At 38.5% G+C, this 14,298-nt stretch overlaps 1 protein-coding gene across 5 annotated transcripts in view; it reads left to right on the top strand.

The window, feature by feature from the left end:
• RABGAP1 (RAB GTPase activating protein 1) overlaps positions 1–14,298 on the top strand; it is a 177,063-nt gene that overhangs the window by 83,809 nt on the left and 78,956 nt on the right. For all 5 annotated transcript variants that reach the window (XM_050760654.1, XM_050760652.1, XM_050760653.1 and 2 more), the window contains 2 exons: positions 5,198–5,291; positions 9,912–10,062. In XM_050760654.1, the coding sequence (XP_050616611.1) occupies positions 5,198–5,291; positions 9,912–10,062 (245 nt within the window). The remainder of the gene's footprint in view (positions 1–5,197; positions 5,292–9,911; positions 10,063–14,298) is intronic.

Here is a 14,298-nt window from a genome sequence, read left to right as displayed (position 1 = left end):
ACTAAAAAATACAAAAAACTAGCCGGGCGAGGTGGCGGGCGCCTGTAGTCCCAGCTACTCGGGAGACTGAGGCAGGAGAATGGCGTAAACCCGGGAGGCAGAGCTTGCAGTGAGCTGAGATCCGGCCACTGCACTCCAGCCTGGGCGACAGAGCGAGACTCTGTCTCAAAAAAAAAAAAAAAGAATCCACTGGTTCTTTGTTTCTTTTTATTTTTTCTGGCTAAATCTATTGAATTAATCTGTCATTCTCTATTAAAAGATGTAATACCTTTTAATGAGGCATGAAGAAAGGGGGCCACAGGAAACATGAATGTTTGAGAGTCATTTTCTAATTTCTAACTTAGTACTGGGGCTACAAATTTAATGGAAGAAAACCTGATTACAATATAAGGTCATGTGAGCCATGTTTCTATATGTGAAGCTCACATGAAATATTCTAGAAATTAGTAGAGGAGAATTCGGTTTTCATTGTGGGGAATGTTGTGGGGCATCATAAAGAGTAGTTTTTCAGTTGGGACTTTTAAGTGCAAGCAGAATCTAGTAGGCATCAGTGGAGTTTTTTTCTTGTTAAAAAATTGCATTAACTGGCCGGGTGCGGTGGCTCAAGCCTGTAATCCCAGCACTTTGGGAGGCCGAGACGGGCGGATCACGAGGTCAGGAGATCGAGACCATCCTGGCTAACATGGTGAAACCCCGTCTCTACTAAAAATTTAAAAAAAAAAAATTGCATTAACAAAAGCATGGAGATGACAAGAATGATCGATTGGGTTAAATGAAATATATATCCATGATTATATGTACTTCAAGTTTAGAGTGATCACTGACTTTCTTCATGTTGAGAGTGAGCACTGAGTTTCCAAAACCTACTGTTTGCTATAACTCTCACTGCCCTTATGATTAATCAATTTAGCATCATATATTAGTAATACTAATGGCCACCAATTACTAAGTGCTTAATATGTAGTAAGCAGGTGCTTTATTTATATAATCCTCACGATAATCCTGAAAAATAGGATTTATTGTTAACCTAACTTTGCACATAAATAAATGGAATCTGGCCAGGCGCAGTGGCTCACGGCTGTAATCCCAGCACCTTGGGAGGCTGAAGTGGAAGGATCACTTGAGGTCAGGAGTTCGAGACCGGTCTGGCCAACATGGCAAAACCCTGTCTCTACTAAATACAAAACATTAGCTGGGCTTGATGGTGCATGCCTGTAATCCCAGCTACTTGGGAGGCTGAGGCAGGAGAGTTGATTGTACCCAGGAGGTGGAGGTTGCAGTGAGCCAAGGTTGTGCTGTTGCACTCCAGCCTGGGCAACAAGAGCAAAACTCTGTCTCAAAAAAAAAAAAAAAAAAAAGAAGTGGAATCTCAGAAAAGTGAATTTGCCCAAGGTTACACAGCTAGAAATTGGCAGAGTCAGGATTTTGATCTAGGTCTGTGAGTCCACAGTCATAGCTGTAGTCTATCATCATCTCTTGCATTTAGTGCACATAAAGCATTTTGAAGTACAGAAAAAACACATGTATTGTTTTTGATGTCAGAGATGCAATTCAGAGTCCGCCTGGAGAGCCAATTTAAGTGATATGTTATATCTGGGAAAGGTGGATTATTCTCACTGTTTGAAATTGTTTGTTGTATAACAGGTTTGCAGTTTCTCTTCCAGGTCAACACTGGTTAAGATGACAGAGTGGGTAAAAGTTTACATAACTTTCCTCTCTTAACACTCAGCAATAAAAACAAACAAAAACAAAAATTGAGAAAGACACTATTATGAAATCAGAGAATGCTCAAATCTTCATACCATAGATTTTGAGGACTATCTGCTGGTTACAAAGAAATCTGGGCCCAGCTAAAGGTTCCTCAGGACTGATATCAAGTTTTAATTTATAGCAGACATACCTTTTTTAAAAATAAAATTTTAGGGGGTTTAGAAGGCCTCTACTGATAGTTCTTAACTAGGGAGAGATAAGAACTAATGGCAGTGTGTACCCCTTGGGGGAAATCATGGAACACTAGAACATAAGCTCTGTGAAGGAAAAGAGTGTTTCTGCTTTTGCCTCATGTTGTTCCCTAGTGTATACCACAACATTTGGTATGCAGTAGGTGCTCAGTAAATATTGGCAGTATGGGTAACCCCCTAGGATTCATTTTTATAGTAAAGAGTTAATAACAGGAGAACTGGGAGAACTGGGACTAAAGAAAACTATGTAGCTATGCTGTCTTTTAATTCTCCCTAACCCAATGTACAAACCAGAAAAACCATTCCTGCTGTGATTTGTTTGCTTCCAGGGGCTTCTTACCCATAAGACATTTGGCAGAAACCCAGCAATTATAAAGGGGACATGTTTAGAAGCATCATTCTGAAACTGAGATATCTATCCCTTAGGCAGATGGGTTCTTAACACAGATTTTAAACTACTACAGCCCAGATTTATTGAAAGTATCCAAAATGTGAAAGAGAATTTTGTAAGATAAAGTTTGTCTAATATTTTTGAAGAAATTATCATCCCTTCTAAATTTCAGTGTGTTTTTCATAGCCACCTTTCCCCAAAGAGTTGTATTTAGTATATTGGTGTTTTAATAAATAGAAAATTACTTGAGAGTTTAGAAAGTAGGGTCAGTCTGGCAAGGTAGTGAAGTTGGAGACATTTACCTTAGTGCCCTTGAGCCTTTCTTTTTTTTTCTTTTCTTTTTTTTTTGTTTGAGATGGAGTCTCACTGTGTCGCCCAGACTGGAGTACAATGGCACAATCTTGGCTCACTGCAACCTCTGCCTCCTGGGTTCAAGTGATTCTCCTGCCTCAGCCTCCTGAGTAGCTGGGATTACAGGTGCCCACACCACGCCTAGCTAATTTTTATATTTTTAGTAGAGATGAGGTTTCACCAGGTTGGCCAGGCCTGTCTCAAATTCCTGACCTCAGATGATCCGCCCACCTTGGCCTCCCAAAGTGCTGGGATTACAGGCGTGAGCCACTGTGCCCGGCCTAGCCTTTTCTCTTCTTTACCTTATTCATCCATATACAGAAGATCTCTCACATTCTGTCTATCATTTTCTGTGTCTCACTAGCGAAACTGATGATGATGTCCAAAGCATTATAATATAAAGAAGTTCAATAAGAAGTATCACAGATTTCCGAGTCTTTAAAATTAGTGCTTTCAGATAATTGTTGTCTCTGTTGGGGATGCTGATTCAACATGTAGTCATTAGGGGTGTAAAGAGCCAGAGTTTGTTTAGGCAAGTTAAGCTAAAAAATAAACAAAGTCTAGAAAGAGCATTGGTAAAGATCCATGGAAACAAGTACTGTTGTAACCCAGTTAGTGGAATTGTAAATTGGTAGAACATTTTGGAAGTCAGTTTGTCGGAAATTTTCAGTATTCTTAAAAATATGCTTTCTTTTTAAAACTGAGAAAGTCAGTTTCTGGGCATATACCCGATGAAAGCAGTGAGATATATTCATCCTGATTCTGTTTGTAGCAAAAAGTTAAAAACTCCCAAGTGTCCAATAAGAGGATTAAGTAGATATCTTAGTCCGTGTTGATTCTCTGCTTTCATTATGCTTTTTAGTTCCTCTAATGCCTTGATCAGTGTCACTTTTTTCACTGTCTTTGTATCTTATAATCTCTAACTTCTGACTTGAATTTACTTTCCTTAATTGAATTAAATTAGAAATGATTTAATTTGGCCTTTTAAAGTATTTTTGTGCTTTCTTTTATAAATTATTATTTCCCATTTTAGAAAATTTAGAAAGTCATAAAAACATAAAACAGCAGAGAAAAATACCAATCATAACTTTGTCACTCAGAGGGAGCAATTGTTAGTGTTTGGTATAGTTTATACTGATCTGTTTTCTATTTTATAACATAGATTAGATCATAATGAATATTAAGCTCTTTATATTTTCATTTTATACTGTATTTTGCCATATCATTTGTATTAGTCCATTCTCATACTGCTGATAAAGACATACCCAACCGAGACTGAGTAATTTATATAGAAAAGAGGTTTAGGCCGGGCACGGTGGCTCAAGCCTGTAATCCCAGCACTTTGGGAGGCCGAGACGGGCGGATCACGAGGTCAGGAGATCGAGACTGTCCTGGCTAACCCGGTGAAACCCCGTCTCTACTAAAAATACAAAAAACTAGCCGGGCGAGGTGGCGGGCGCCTGTGGTCCCAGCTACTCCGAAGGCTGAGGCAGGAGAATGGCATAAACCCAGGAGGCGGAGCTTGCAGTGAGCTGAGATCCGGCCACTGCACTCCAGCCCGGGCTACAGAGCAAGACTCCGTCTCAAAAAAAAAAAAAAAAGAAAAGAAAAAAGAAAAGAGGTTTAATTTTTTCTTTTTTTTTGAGACGGAGTCTTGCTCTGTTGCCCAGGCTGGAGTTCTGTGGTGCGATCTCAGCTCACTGCAAAATTTATAAACAAAAGAGGTTTAATTGATTCTACAGGGCTGGGGAGGCCTCAGGAAACTTAGAATCATGGCAGAAGGGGAAGCAAACATGTCCTTCACATGGCAGCAGGAAAGAAGAATGAGTGACAGCAGGGGAAATGCCAGATGCTTATAAAACCATCAGATCTCATGAGAACTCACTGTCATGAGAATAGCATGGGGGAAATGGCCCCCAAGATTCAGTTACCTCCCTTCCGGTCCCTCCCATGACATGTGGGATTATGGGAACTACAGTTCAAGATGAGATTTGGGTGGGGACACAGAGCCAAACCATATCATCATTATATAAACATAAATGTCAACATGCAATTGCATTATATACATATATTATAATTTCTTCAACCATTCTGTACTCCCGTTGTTGGACACTTAGGTAGTTTGAAACTTTTTAAGTGTTTTGAATAAGACTTAAACATATTTTCATGCATAAAGCTGTTTGCTTTAGAAAATGAGAGAAAATACCATATTTTGAATCCTATAGTTTTATAATTAAATAGCTCCTTTTTTTTTTTTTTTTGAGATTGACATAATATGGACCTATGTGGAAAACAAAAGAGGGTTAAAGAGATTACAGCATTTTACCTAGAACCATTTTTATTTTTTTTTTGTACTTATCCATAAATACTAAAAGAGAGAAATTGTGACTTTATGCTCCCAGTAAAGTCTTTCAAATTTGACTCTTAAACATTCCAGTGTTGTGGCTAGCATAGCCACCCCTGTTACCGTTTTTGTGTGTTTTGTTTATTATAGATAATGATGAACCTCTCCTAAGTGGATCTGGTGATGTATCCAAAGAATGTGCAGAAAAAATTCTTGAAACATGGGGAGAACTGTTGTCAAAATGGTAAGTTATGTTAGAATAGTTTTTATCTGCAAATTCTCTTTTTATGGGTAGAGAATCTTACCTAACTATAATATTCAATTTTGGAACCAATAGTAGAAACCTAAGCTCAAGGTTTGCATTCTGTGATCTATTTTAGAGATTTATATGAGTAGTAGTAGAGAATTGAAATCAATTTTCAGAATATCAGGAACCTAATAAGTTCTCATTGCTGGAGAAAATATTTATCCGAACGTGGAATTCATGTACAGAATAAATAAGAAAAGTATCTTTTATATTGAAGAGGTTAGGAACCACTGAGTGGTTCAGATAATACATAGCAGTCCGTTTAGAGGATGTTCACACAATGCATAGAGCCATGGTAGAGACCGCAGGTAGGATTTTTCCCTTATCTGTGATAAGTATCTAGAATGACAGAGCAAAGTGTCATGAGCTTGGTATATTTTACCTGCTCTATTGATTACTAACTCTTACAAAATTCCTACTAACACTTAAAAAAATTTAGGAATTTATCATCAGCTCAAGAGATGGTTTGACAGCAGTGTTAAGAAGCGCTATCCAATAGGCTATCTAAAAAGAATACATTGCCTTCAGGCTGAGTGTGGTGGTTCATACCTGTAAACTCAGCCTTTTGGGAGGTCAAGGCGGGAGGATTGCTTGACCCCAGGAAGTCAAGACCAGCCCGGGCAACTTGGTGAAACCCCATCTCTACAAAACATGAAAAAGTTAACCAGGCATGGTGGCGCGCACCTGTGGTTCCAGCTACTCTGGAGGCTGAGGCAGGAGGATCGCTTGAGCCTAGGAGTTCGAGGCTGCAGTGAGCCTTGATTGCACCACTGCACTCCAGCCTCGGTGACAGAGTTGAGACTCTTTCTCCAAAAAACAAAAAAAAGAAAAAACACCAAACAAAAAGAATATATTGCCTTTAGGTGTTTATTAACATGACCACAGATATTCTGGTAAGTCAGATTGGTGAGACATTTATGCAGTTTCCTTTTCTCCTTGAGTAGGATGCCAGCATATGCTGAAAAAAGCTGAGCTTGGAAGAGATCTGAACATTTCTCTATTTCTGACATTCTGGTTACTAGGGTTGTCATATAAACTCCCTATTGGCCCATTACTTTGGGGTTTGATTTTTCTCAGACATTTTAACTGTTGAAGTATTTCACTGCATTGTTAGAGTAAAGCTCTGTCTCAGAATTTTAAAGCATTTTATGCCCTTCAGGGATAGGACTACAAATGGGCATTATCTGCTTTTGTATTACTCTCACAATGCTTTACACTTTTGACAAAACACTCTCCACACTGGAAAATGTCAAAATGTGTACAGGAGAAAAAAGCAAACCAAAGCACAATTTGTCTTTACACAAGTTGTTTTAATAAATGAACTCTGCAAAAAACCCCAGAGTAATAGTTTTCTTATATTTTTGATACTTCTTTACGCCAGGAGACAAAACTTCTGGTGCTCTTATCACAATTATATTTTCAGTTCAGTGAATTTGGAGTGTTTGGGATGCTGCTGGCAGGAATTTTATCTGTATTAAAAGGTTTCTGCTCTAAAACAGAAATGTAATTGAGTTTTGATATGGTTACATAATAATATATTTAAAATCATGTAGATATAGCATTAAGACTCTAGTTAGCTTTTATTACACGAACCCATCAGCATCTTATACAACAGCTTGGAATTCGTTTTGTTATCAAGCTTTGTTATTAATTTAATTAACATGTCTTCCTATTCCCTCAGATGTATTTGTTGAGTTTCCATCTGTCTCTACTATCTTTCAGGGTATTTAAACTATTTTTGCTTGCTTTAGTCATGTCTTCAGATATGATATAATAGTGTCTCTTCTTTAGTTCATTACATTGTGATTTTTTCTCATTATTATGTGTGTTCTAGGGATATGTGTCCTGTGGATAAGAAGCATTGTAATAATGGAATTTTAAAGCATGGTAGACCTGGTTTCAAATTCTACCTCTCCTACTTTTAAGCTGTGTGGTCTTAGACAAGTCACTTAACTCTTTTGAGTCTGTTTCTTCATTTAGAAAATAGAAGTCTATAAAATTACCATTTGTAATTATTGTAGATTAAAAATAATGGATACCATGGTTGTAGTTACAATAACATAGAATGAATGAATTTACCATATTTTAGGCACTGTGCTGTTATGTGCTGTATTTCAACTCTAACAACCTTATAAAGTATTTGTTTTTTTACAGATGAGACTGGTTCATAGGTTAAGGCATTCTAGTTAGTAAATATCACAGCCAGAATTTTTAGCACAGTCAAGTCTGATCCCAAAGATAGTTTATTTAACTATTTAACTCTACATTAGATTTTAGTGGTAGTATTAATAGTATCTTTGAGCTCTAATTCTCCAAGTTCATTTTAATATGACTCTTAATGGATAAGAGAACTAATGTCAGTATAAAATAGGTTGCTAAGTTGGATAAAGTTAGTATTATCAATGAGATGGAATTATTCTGAAAGTAATTTTATCAATGTAAATTAAGCTAGTAAGGTTAGCAGACTTTGTAAAGAGCCAAATAATAAATATTTTAGGTTTTGCAGGCTAATAGTCTGTCACAACTACTCAGTTCTACTATTGTAGTGCAGAAGTTATCATACACAATACTTAGACAAGTAAGCGTGGCTGTGTTTCAATAAAAGTTTATTTACGAAAACAGGTGATAGGCCCAGTTTGGCCCACAGGCCATAGCATACCAGGGATTGAATTAGCAACAGAACTATGTCTGTTCTTTCTGCTCATAACTCTTCAACTTTTGTATAATGTTTTTATCTAAACAAGGACAAAACTATTGAATTGTCTATAGCACTTGCATTAGGGTACCAGTGTCACAGAATAAATCACTTTTAAATGTACTGTGCAGAATTCTCATAGGATTCTATGAACATTTTGAGAAAAATCACGGCCATTTTATAATTTGATAGTGGTTATTTTGTATCAGTAACTTCTGCTTACGTGTGATAGTCACAGCATCTTTTTAATGTCAGGATCCTGCTTTATTGACTCAGTAATGGTGGCTCTCAAGTCACAAACCAGCTGCTCTATAATATTAGTCTTAAGAATTTGAGGACTACTTCAGTCATTTAATTGACCTCCCTGAAATTTTTTCTGCATCTGTAAAACTAGAAACACTACCATCTACCCGAGATGGTTGTTCTGAAGATCAAATAAGATACTGTATGCAGAAGCACTTTGTACATTTATACCAACGTGTCAAGGCTAGTGTAATTTTCTCCATTTTATAGGTGACATAAATGAAGTCCAAAGATTTTGGCAACTTGTAGTGATACAGTAGTTCAGTGGAAATGTTATTAGCCACCATAAGCATTCAGAAAAGTTATTTGAAGGAAGGCATCATAAAAACTGTTGGAAACATACTTGAGATGTTTTATTTTAACTTAGAATGTATAAATATACAATATTCTTGTCAATTTTGTTTTTTCTAGACAGAATCTGTCTCTGTCACCCAGGCTGGAGTGCAGTGGTGCGATCTCTTGTTGCAGCCTTGAACTCCTAGGCTCAAGCGATCTTCTTGCCACAGCCTCCCAAGTAGCTAGGAATATAACCATCATGCCAGCTTATTTTTATTTTTCTGTAGAGACGGGGTTCTTGCTGTATTACCCAGGCTGGTCCCAAACTCCTGGGTTCAAGAAATCTTCCCACCTTGGCCTCTCAAAGCAGTGGAACTACCTGAGTCACCGTGCCCCTCTGACCACTTGTCAATTTTGATGTAGAGCTAGGTTCTTGTCCTTTATTATATGTCCACTGATTAGAATTTTGCTCTTTTTTGTTTGTTTGTTTTTTTAGACGGTGTCTCACTCTGTCACCCAGGCTGGAGTGCTGTGGTGCAATCTTGGCTAATTGCAACCTCCGCCTCCCGGTTCAAGCAGTTCTTCTGCCTCAGTCTCTCAAATAGCTGGGATTACAGTCATGTGCCACCATGATGGGCTACTTTTTGTATTTACACGGAGTTTTACCATGTTGCCCAGGCTGGTCTTGAACTGCTGACCTCAGGTGATAACGCCCACCTCGGCGTCCCAAATTTCTGGGATCATGGGCGTGAGCCACCGCACCCGGCCATCTTTTTTACATAAACCATAGCCATAGAGCATCATCTGTGATTTCCAGTTTTGCCTTTTTTTTTTTTTTAAAGTAGAGAAGTAATTTAAAGATACTTAAGAAGCAGTTTACAGAATCTATGTGGATTTTTATTTTCTTCCACCCAATCTCTCATGGGGGGGGGGGGGGGGGGGGGGGGGGGGGGGGGGGGGGGGGGGGGGGGGGGGGGGGGGGGGGGGGGGGGGGGGGGGGGGGGGGGGGGGGGGGGGGGGGGGGGGGGGGGGGGGGGGGGGGGGGGGGGGGGGGGGGGGGGGGGGGGGGGGGGGGGGGGGGGGGGGGGGGGGGGGGGGGGGGGGGGGGGGGGGGGGGGGGGGGGGGGGGGGAGTTATCTTCAATTCAGAAGCACTTTTTTTTCCCCTTTATTACTTTGTTACCTTGTCACGTATTTGTAAGCCATTTAGATTGACTTTGAGAAAAGTAACAGTCTTTAGGGAATCTTCCTCTTGTGATTTGTGGTTTATGGCTTTATTTTTAGGCATCTCAACTTGAATGTGAGACCGAAGCAGTTGTCAACCTTAGTAAGAAACGGTGTCCCTGAAGCTCTTCGGGGAGAAGTCTGGCAGCTACTAGCAGGCTGTCATAACAATGACCACCTGGTAGAAAAATACCGCATTCTTATCACAAAGGTAAGGGGGTGATAATTCAGCTTCAGCATTAATTCTTTAGAGATTTGTGATGAAAAGATCATTGTAGTTATTTGACTTATAAGAAGTTTTTATGATTATTTATTTAAGGATAGAACTGTTAATACTTCTAGCTCTTACATGTTTTTTCTGTTGCACAAAGGAGAAGGCATAGTTTTTTCTCCTTGATTCATATCACCTCAGACCAAAGATGTCTTCTAGCCCATTGTATATCCAGATCCTTTTTTGACTGTAAAAAACATTTTTAGTCAAACCACTTGTGCTGTGCAATATGTAAAAATTTTCTTTTGATTATTTTAATACATTTCACATTTTACAGAAATGTGCTCTTAGTAGGGAAGGCTTAGTTCCAGTTTCTGCAATTGTAAGAAAATAATTTTTTAATCTTAAACCATATTCTCTTTTAGCTCATTCCTCTAAAGTGAAAAAAATCCTCATTTGTATGGTGTTCCCCTTCTGAAGTTCATGCATTCCTCAAAGTTTTGCAAGAAAAACTATTTCTTGTACAAGCATATTAGGATTTAAAATAATTTTCTGCAAGGTTAGGCAATGTTTTGTGCCTTTGTGTTCGTGTTTTCGGTTTTGGTTTTAATTTTCTCAAATTCTTGAAGTATTTACCTTTAGGAAGCAGTTTCTCCAATAGTATGCAAATCCCAAACCTGGGTTGTGAATGGATTGCTCAGAATCTTCAAAAATATAGGAGATTTTTCAATGTGACAGAAGGTAAAACCTTGTCTTAAAAAAAAAAAAGTTAAAACCTTATATATGAATGATATCTCTCTATAAAGCTCTTATTAAAAAACATAAGGGAAGAGCAGGTTTTTTTTTTTTTTTTTTTTCTTTGAGACGGAGTCTTGCTCTGTCGCCCATGTTGGAGTGCAGTGGCATGGTCTAGGTTCACTGCAACCTCCACCTCCCAGCTTTAAGCAGTTGTTGTGCCTCAGCCTCTCAAGAAGCTGGGATTACAGGTGTGCACCACCACGCCTGACTGATTTTTGTATTTTTAATAGAGAGTGGGGTTTTTCCATTTTGGACAGGCTGGTCTTGAATTCCTGGCCTCAAGCAATCCGACTGCCTTGGCCTCCCAAAGTGCTGGAATTATAGGTGTGAGCTGCCTCACCTGGCCTGGAAGAACAGCATTCAAACATGAGATAGGACCTTCACCAGAAAATGACTTTTATGTCCTCAGAATATTAATATTCTTTCTCGTCGTCTTATTTCCAGACAGAATTTTTTTTGTTTCAATAGTAAGTATTCTGATTCCTTCTATTAAGTTGATATAATTGTTTAGCTAGTATTTATTGTTGAGTAACTATTACAACCACAGTGTTGGAGCTAGGACGTTAAACACAAAAGCAAGTAACTGTCTTATGATAGAATGTGTCTGAAAAAGCACAGTGGGAGCCACCAAAAGTAGTTATTAATTCTGCCTGGGAGAACAGGGGAGTCTCTCAGGAATGTAACACTTGAGATGAATTCCAGGCGTAGAAAGATGGGTAGAGCATTGTACTCATAGTATGAATGGAGCCACTGAAGAATGAGGTTATATGACATCTATGTCTATTAGAGATACACCTAGTTTTTATTTTCTTTTGTTGGCAAATCATATTTTAGATTTGTGACACTATTTAGTTTTTTTGAAGTCCTTTGAAATGTTTGGTCAAAAATGATTTCTTAAGAGCTTATTGCTTTAAACTAAATATTTTTGGTAAGACTATTCATAAGACATGAAGTGTCTGTAACTGAATGGATTCTGTTTTTCTGGTTCCATGAAAGTGGTGACATCTATTGATAGAAAAGGAACCTGGTAGTTATATATAAAAGAAAGACTATTAAAAAATACGAAACATTTGATTGATTTGTATATACTGGTGATGTGTACTTTATATTTCACATTGAACTTACATTTTTTTTTTCTTTTTGAGACAGAGTCTAGCTCTGTCACCCTGGCTGGAGTGTAGTGGTGCGATCTCGGCTCACTGCAACCTCTGCCTCCTGGGTTTAAGCAATTCTCCTGCCTCAGCCTCCTGAGTAGGTGGGATTACAGGCACCCGCCACCACTCCCAGCTAATTTTTTTATTTTCAGTAGAGACGGGGTTTCACCATATTGGCCAGGCTGGTCTCGAATTCCTGATCTCATGATCCGCCTGCCTCAGCCCCCCAAAGTGCTGGGATTACAAGTGTGAGCCACAGCGCCCAGCTCCCAAATTTTTTAATGGATATGTATTAATTTAAATTGCTAGTAGATGATCAGAAAATAGAAATTATTTAACCACCATAATATTTGTGAATTTAAAAAAATGACAGTGATAGCTAATGTAAGTTGGTATTGCTTTTCTTTTCTGTCTTCCTGGAATTAAGAGTTACCATTGTATGGAAATGGTAATTGACATTTTTTAACTTACTCTGAAATGTTTTTGCGGGCAGTAAGGTACTTTTTACAGTCCTCTACCCTACCAGCCGAGCTATCAAAGTTTGCATATAAGCTACTTTTTAAAAAGTATATAGCTCCATGACATTTTGCATGTAAATACACTTCAGTGACCACTATGAAGAGCAAGAACATATCTGTAACCCCCCAAAATTATTCATGTACTTTCTAGTCATAAATACCCTTACTACACCCCTGAGTCATCATTATTCTGACTTTTCTCTCCTTAGGTTAGTTTTGATTGTTCTTGAATTTTTTTCTTTTTTGGATATGGAGTCTTGCTGTGTCATCCAGGCTGGAGTGCAGTTGCAGGATCTCGGCTTGCTGCAGCCTCCGCCTCCTGGATTAAATGATTCTCCTGCCTCAGCCTCTGAGTAGCTGGGATTACAGGCACACGCCACCCAGCCTGCCTAATTTTTGTATTTTTAGTAGAGAAAGGATATCCCCATGTTGGCTAGGCTGGTCTCGAATTCCTTACCTTAGGTGATTCCCCCCCGCCCTGGCCTCCCAAAGTGCTGGGATTACAGACGTGAGCTACCGCGCCCATCCTTGAATTTAATTTAAATGCAGTTATACAGTCACACAGCATGTGCTCATTTGTATCTCACTTCTTTTGCTCCTCTATTTTGAGAGTGTATCAGTAGTTTGGTTTTTGTTGTCTTTTAAAAAAGTTGTTTAGAGTATTCCATTATATGAATAAACTACACTTTAAAAATATAATCTGCTATTACAAACGTTTGATTTTTTCCAATTTTAGCTATTACGAATAAAACTAAACATCTTGCACACAGCAGGATTTGTACATATTACACTTATTTAGAAAATATTTATGTATATATACACCCTACTAATTTCTAGAAAGTATTTATTCTGAACATGGCTTCTTTGCCAGATAATATGCTTTGTGTTCTGAAATTTTGCATATAATATTACTTTCAAGATTTTTTTTTTGCTTAGCTTCTTCAAAGACTAGAGCAGGAAAGAGTGATGTGATTCATAGAGTGAAGATCAAAAAAATTAACCTGGCAAACAAAACTGATTAATGTCTGTGTTATCGTCTTGCATTAGTTGTCAAGCCTGTCTTGTATGGGGTACATGTGGGAATTTTTCCATATACCTTTTTAACCCAAGGACAAATGACCTTTTAGTCACATAAAATACATAGTATGCTTTTAAAAGTGTTTCTTATTTCAGTAAGCAATGGAGTTAGTTTCTTCTTCCTGTTTTGCTTTTTAAAGTGAAAACTTTTTAGGTTTTTAAATTTCAGTAGGGATCTAGAAGGGAAATAATAGAACAATAATAGTAGCTACCTTTTTGAGCACTAAGTATGTGTCGGATACTGTGCAGTGCACTCGGATGTGACAGTTCACAGTTCTGCCAACAGTGTAGTTGCATATAGTTGCACCAGCAGAGTACCTGCTGCCCCATATCTCAACCAGTATTAGTTATTAATTTTTACTATCAGTAGATGTAAGTGATGCCAGCTTTTTTTTTTTTTTTTTTTTGAAGACTCTGTCTGTTGCCCAAGTTGGAGTGCAATGATGCAATCTTGGCTCACTGCAACCTCTGCCTCATGGGTTCAAATGATTCTCCTCCCTTAGCCTCCTGAGTAGCTCGGATTACAGGTGCATGCCACCACGCGTGGCTAATTTTTGTATTTTTAGTAGAGACTGAATTTCACCATGTTGGTTAGGCTGGTCTCGAACTCCTGACCTCGTGATCCTCCCACTTCGGCCTCCCAAAGTTCTGGGATTATGGGCATGAGCCACTGCGCCTGGCCTACCATA

This window comes from Macaca thibetana, chromosome 15 (assembly GCF_024542745.1).
Source record: "Macaca thibetana thibetana isolate TM-01 chromosome 15, ASM2454274v1, whole genome shotgun sequence".
In the NCBI taxonomy this organism is placed as follows: Eukaryota; Metazoa; Chordata; class Mammalia; order Primates; family Cercopithecidae; genus Macaca; species Macaca thibetana.
Note: the sequence above shows the minus strand (reverse complement) of the source record. Positions and strands in the feature narration are given on the sequence as shown.